The sequence below is a fragment of the Phyllostomus discolor genome, chromosome 3, assembly GCF_004126475.2.
Source record: "Phyllostomus discolor isolate MPI-MPIP mPhyDis1 chromosome 3, mPhyDis1.pri.v3, whole genome shotgun sequence".
In the NCBI taxonomy this organism is placed as follows: domain Eukaryota; kingdom Metazoa; phylum Chordata; class Mammalia; order Chiroptera; family Phyllostomidae; genus Phyllostomus; species Phyllostomus discolor.
The window spans coordinates 186,178,861-186,184,923 of NC_040905.2; the positions used below are offsets into that span (position 1 = coordinate 186,178,861).

At 60.3% G+C, this 6,063-nt stretch overlaps 1 protein-coding gene across 1 annotated transcript; it reads left to right on the forward strand.

Annotated features, from left to right (window-relative positions):
• Positions 1 to 450: 450 nt before the first annotated feature.
• On the forward strand, positions 451 to 5,575 carry FOXE1 (forkhead box E1). Its single transcript, XM_036021957.1, has one exon. The coding sequence runs from the start codon at positions 1,660 to 1,662 to the stop codon at positions 2,776 to 2,778; it is 1,119 nt and encodes a 372-aa protein (XP_035877850.1). The 5' UTR covers positions 451 to 1,659; the 3' UTR covers positions 2,779 to 5,575.
• The last annotated feature ends 488 nt before the right edge of the window (positions 5,576 to 6,063 follow it).

Below are 6,063 nucleotides of genomic sequence, written 5' to 3' on the forward strand. Positions count from 1 at the left end.
AAGGGTCGCGTCAGCCCGCCCTTTCCCCGGTGGACGCGCCCACCCGGAGCTCCCCTCGCAGCCCTCACTCCCCGCTGAGGAAGGGGGGCTGTGCTGCCCCCCGGGGCCTCGGGAGTCACGTGGAGCCCTCCCTGGCCTGGGCGAGCTGCAGGAAGAGGTGACCGCGAGAGGCAGAAGCCCAGCCTTCGTCCTCTTTAAACCCGGCGCCAGTCTCCACCAAGCACACAAAGAGGGGTCTCGAGTCACCCAAAGACAGGAGACCGCAGGTCGCGGGCAGCCTTTCCTTTAACGTCGGCACAGAAGGGCCCTGCAGAAGCAAACCTTCCGCGCGCACACCCAAAGCACACACCGGGAACCGCAGTCCGAACGGACACCGGAGTGAGGCTCCGCTACGCAGCACAGACACGGGGGGGGGGGGGGGGGGGGGGCGATGGCAAGTCACCTCCCCTGTCGGGACAAGAAACCCTGGTCTGAAAGGTGAGGGGCTGGATGGGGAATAGGCGGGCCAGCCTGACCGAGGTTTGCAAATCATCCTTGAAAGACCTCGGGAGCCGGTCACCGGGAGCGTCTTCTCCCTTCCCGGCCCCGGGCCCCCCGGCCCCGCAATAAGCAAGCGCCCCCTCTGCCAGTCCTCATCCTCTGTGGACAAAAAGTGAAACAAGCCCTGTCTTTCACCTGCGAGTCCCAGCCCTCTCCAGAGGCTGGAACAGTCCGCAATCCTTGAGTTCCGGCGCCGAGCCGAGACGGTCCCTGGCCTCTCCTGGGCTCAGTCGCCCCGTCGGCGTGCACAGAGGAGGCCGGCCCGGGGGCTCTCCAAGCACCCTCCCCGCTCTGACGTCCGGGGCTCCCGCCCGCCGCCACGGTTGCTCCTACCTGGGGAGGTGCGTCGGGGCCCAGGGGGCGGGCAGTTGGGGGGCGGGCGGGGAACGGGCGCCGCCCCAAGTTTCCTGCCCCCTTTAAGGAGAAGAAGCCGGTGGAGGGAGGAGCCGGTCCAGGTTTGTGCAAGGGAGAGCCTCGCCAGCGGTCTCGGCGGCAGAGGCCAGCCCTGCGGAGAGGGAGTCGCCGGCCGCCCCGCCTGCCCCGCGCCACGACCTCGAGGCCCGCGCCTCGCCCCTCGCCCTCCTCGCCAGCCGCAGCCTGGGGCGCAGCCTAGGCGACCCCCATCAGTGCACACGCCGTAACTAATTGCCCTTTCTTCTGGCCATCGGCCCGAAGCACGACCTCGACGGCTATCCTCAGATCAGCGGGAAACCCATCAGCTGCAGGCGTCCCAGCTTCAGGACCACTTCCAGACCCCTTGACGGCCTGCTACCAGCGCGCAAAGGACCCTTCAGCCCGCGACGGGGTCCTAGTCCCGGTCCCGACACCACTGAGGGCGCCTGGCCTCGAGCTCCAGAACACGAGCAGAGCCGTCGGTGGGCGGGACACTCCAGAGCCTCCGTCCCCACCGAGCCAGCCCGGAAACCGCGGGTGCCCAGCCTCCAGCGCGCCCCTGCCGGGGAAGCTGTGCTCCAGGTGCCAGCCCGCGAGGACCCTCGGAGCTCTCCGCAGAGGGGCCCAGCGTCCGTTCCGGAGCCCCAGCGCGCCGAGCCTCGCAGTTCTCAGACCCGCCTCGATCCTCGATTGAAGCGGGCGGCGGGGACGCGGGACGGCTGCACCATGACTGCCGAAAGCGGGCCGCCGCCGCCGCCTCCGCCACCGGAAGCCCTGGCGGCAGTAAAGGAGGAACGCGGTGAGGCCGGGGCGGGGGTCCCGGCGGAGGCGGCGGGCCGCGGCGCGGGTGGGCGGCGGCGCAAGCGCCCCCTGCAGCGCGGGAAGCCGCCCTACAGCTACATCGCGCTCATCGCCATGGCCATCGCGCACGCGCCGGAGCGCCGCCTCACGCTCGGCGGCATCTACAAGTTCATCACCGAGCGTTTCCCCTTCTACCGCGACAACCCCAAAAAGTGGCAGAACAGCATCCGCCACAACCTCACGCTCAATGACTGCTTCCTCAAGATCCCGCGCGAGGCCGGTCGCCCGGGCAAAGGCAACTACTGGGCTCTCGACCCCAACGCCGAGGACATGTTCGAGAGCGGCAGCTTCCTGCGCCGCCGCAAGCGCTTCAAGCGCTCGGACCTCTCCACGTACCCAGCCTACATGCACGACGCCGCCGCCGCCGCTGCCGCCGCCGCCGCGGCCGCGGCCGCCGCCATCTTCCCGGGCGCGGTGCCCGCTGCGCGCCCGCCTTACCCGGGTGCCGTCTACGCGGGCTATGCCCCGCCGTCGCTCGCCGCGCCGCCCCCGGTCTACTACCCCGCTGCGTCGCCCGGCCCGTGCCGAGTCTTCGGCCTCGTGCCCGAGCGGCCGCTCAGCCCAGAGCTGGGCCCCGCGCCGTCGGGACCCGCGGGCTCCTGCGCCTTTGCCTCCGCCAGCGCCTCGGCCGCGACCGCCAGCTACCAGCCCGCGGGCTGCACGGGAGCCCGACCTGCCAACCCCTCCGCCTATGCGGCCGCCTACGCGGGCCAGGACGGCTCATACCCGCAAGGGGCCAGCAGTGCCCTCTTCGCGGCCGCTGGCCGGTTGGCGGGGCCCGCATCGCCCCCCTCAGGTGGCAGCGGCGGCGGCGTCGAGACCGCAGTGGACTTCTATGGGCGCACGTCGCCCGGCCAGTTCGGAGCGCTGGGGCCCTGCTACAATCCCGGTGGGCAGCTCGGAGGGAGCAGTGCAGGTGCCTACCATGCTCGCCATGTGGCCGCCTATCCCGGCGGGGTAGATCGTTTCGTGTCTGCCATGTGAGCCGAGCATACGGTCGGAAATTCATAGATGCCTCGGCGGTTTACACGAACGAAGTATCCTGGAGACCTGAGGACAGGACTGGAGAGAGGGCCGAACTGAGAACCACAAAGAAGGGACCGTGGGAAGGAGACGCGCAACCTCCGAGTGCATCGCGTACACACCTGGTTTACTTTGTTAATAGGAGGAAGTGGGGAAAGGCACCCCCAGCCCACCGACTGGGGGAAAAGTGCCCTCAGTCAGGTGAAGCGCCAAAGGACTCGCCTTTCAGGTGGCGCAGCATAGTGTCTACACCAGACGCTAGGATCCGAATTGTGGGGAGTCACGATTTCACTCTTCCCTGTATTGTGCGAAACTCGGGCCTTTTACACGGGTTTGGCCTCTTGTGCCTTTGACTATGTTGCCGCAATAAAAGGCTCCAATAGCGTCTTCCTTCTTAAGGTGAGGAAGACAAGTTTGCAAAAGAAGTAGCTTTTTGTTTTGTTTTCTTTTCTTTTTTTTTTTAATTGGGGAAATCGCTCTGCTTCACTTGGCCTGACGGTGGTTTTCCCTGCCTCTGAGAATGGCAGCTCCGGCTGAGTCTGGACTGTGCCTCAGTTCCCCAGTGTGACACAGTCGCATCACCTACATCCTCAGTCTCCCCATTCGTTATGCAGGAGGGCTGCGGGGTTCATGTGACCTTTCAGGGCCCCATCCTCCTGGATGCGGCCCTGCATATTGGCAGCATCCGTAGGCCAACGAGGGCCTAAACTAACCCCATTCCAGGGAATCAGAGCGGCGCTCACGGCAAGCATCCATTCTAAAGTCCCTGGATTGGCTCCAGGCGTTGATTGTATGAAAATTTCTTGAATCTTTTTGAGCATGATGGCTGATCACTTGGCAGCTGTTTCATCTGGGTCCTAAGTGTATTTTCCCAGCGAGGCAGATAGAAATACACATGTCCATGGTCCACTCTTTCTTTTCATCAAGCAGCCCTGGACCCGGTGGCTAAACTGAATGAAGTTCAGAGATGACAGGGATTCGGGGGAGAGCCTACTGGTGACAGCTTTCAGCCTGTGGGGTCCACGCTTCCATCCCTGGCGCTCTCTGCCATCCCTCAGCAGGCTTCCCACGCGAAAACGAAAGTGAAAAATTAATTGGGGTGGTCAGTGAAGTAAGCTTAGAAAGAAACTGGATTTTAAATTTTGTTTTGTATATGTTTATTTGTTTTATGCAAAAAGCTAACCAAACTCAGAAAACCCAACAACTCCCTCCCCACCCCCCACACACACTTTCTCTTAAGAAATCTTATAAGTTTCTATTCTGGAGCAAAAATATCCAGTGTTACATATTTCAGAGGCTTGGGCGCCGCTTTCAGATAAACCTGAGTGTTCAAATGAACTGTTTTAATAAAAAAAAGTCTTTGAGCAATGAGCTCTGGCAGGAGAAACTCAGCTTCTTGGTGCATAGGTACCTTGCTAGGGAAGAGTGGAGGATGTGTGAGAAAGAAGACAGAAAACACTGGTGCTTTTTCCTTTTCAGGTTGGGGATTGCCCTGTCCCGTTCACAGCCGTGCGGATGTGGTTCAGTCCAGGCGGGTACTTGTCTAGTTCAGTGTCGTCCAATAGGGATACAGATACGTGTGTAATTTAAGTTTTTCTAGTAGCCACATCAATAAAATAAAAAAGGGACAAGTAAGATTAACTAGTAATATTTTGTATTTGACCCAAAATACCTAAACTATTGTTTCAACAAATAATCAACATAAAAATTGTTAAGATGTTCTAGTGTTTTCATGCCAAGTCTCCCAGATCTGGAGGGTGTTATACACTTACCAGTCATCTAAATGTGGACTAGCCACACGCCAAGTGCTGGGCAGCAGTGAGTGGCCGATGACGACTGTGCTGGACAGTCGTACAGGCCTATGGGCCGGTCCTTCCTGAATGGGTGGTGGGGAACGGCCACCTGGAGGTGGAAGGCAGCTGCAGAACTGACCCTGCTCCCGTGGGCCCGGGTTCCAGCCCTAGCCTCCTGACCTTGGAAAAGTGACGAGTTGGGCGTCATCTCCATATGGGCCCTTGCTGATGTGATATTCAAAGGTACTCCACGCACAGCTACAGAGTCTGGCTCTCCTAGGCAGAAGTCACGGTGGCTTACCTAGTTAGCAGTAGCGGGGAATTGAAAGCCCTCTACCCAGGGATTTTGTCCCTGGCTGACAACAGCCTAGTCAGGGCATTGGGGCTGGAAAATGATGGTCCGTGCGTTCTGTTAGTACAGGAATGTAAACTTTCTCTGTTTTTCAATGACCAAGTTGAGTGTTTTGACAGCGCCATTAACCTTAAGCCGGTCCCTTCTCCTTCAGCGTCCTCATTTGTGAATGGGAATGTGTAACCCCCTGCCTTACAGGGTCCTCCCACAGTTAAACAAGACAAGAGGGGGAAACCTCTCTGTAACCTGTAAAGCGCAGGGCCTAGGAGTCAGGAAAGGCTTCAAAATTAAAAAGCGCCGCCTTATCCCCAAGCCTTTTGGAGCATCACCATAAGGTTCCGGGAGCGAGAAAGATGGGGTGGGAAAGTGAGCCGGTCTTTGCCCCCAGGGTCCTTGGCAAGTAGGACGACAGGTGAAATAATGCCCAAAGCAGGGTCTGCGCCCAGAAAAAGAGGACGCGGCTAGGAGGGAACTGGGTGTACACAGGCTGGCTGGGGACCGGCGAGGGTTGGGGTCAAGGTGTCAGCCCTCTCGGCCTCCGTCCTCTCGGCCTCCCGTCGCGCCGGCCAGAGACACCCAAACTCCTGCGCCCCCAGGGCCGGGCTGAAACGGAAGCTGCGTTAGCGAACAAACACCACCCCCCACCCCCCCCCCCACCCCCCGCCCCGGGCTACCGCCGGGGCCGGGCGGAGGGTGAGGGTCGTGGCAGACGCGGGCACACCCTCCAGTGGAGGGACTGTAGGATCTTGAGAACATTTCACTTTAGTCTTGAACATTCCAACTCCGAGAATCCCCAAACCGTGGAACAGGACCTCCCGGTTCCCCGTCTGGGGGCTCAGAGACTGGAGGTGAGTTTCTCCTAATTTTTTTTTCTACTTCTTATTGTGAAGCCAGAAAAATCGTTTGCCGCTCTCTGGGCCCTGCACCCCAGCGTTGTGTGAAGGCGCCTCGGGGCCCTGGTTAATTAGATGCGTTCTTCCCTAATTGCCCAAGGCTCGTTAGACTTCGCCCCAGAGCTGTAACATTTATTTTCTTTCAAATTAATTTAGCTCGCAATTAAGCCTAGGAAACCAGCAACAAAAGCAGCATTGGCTCGAAGTC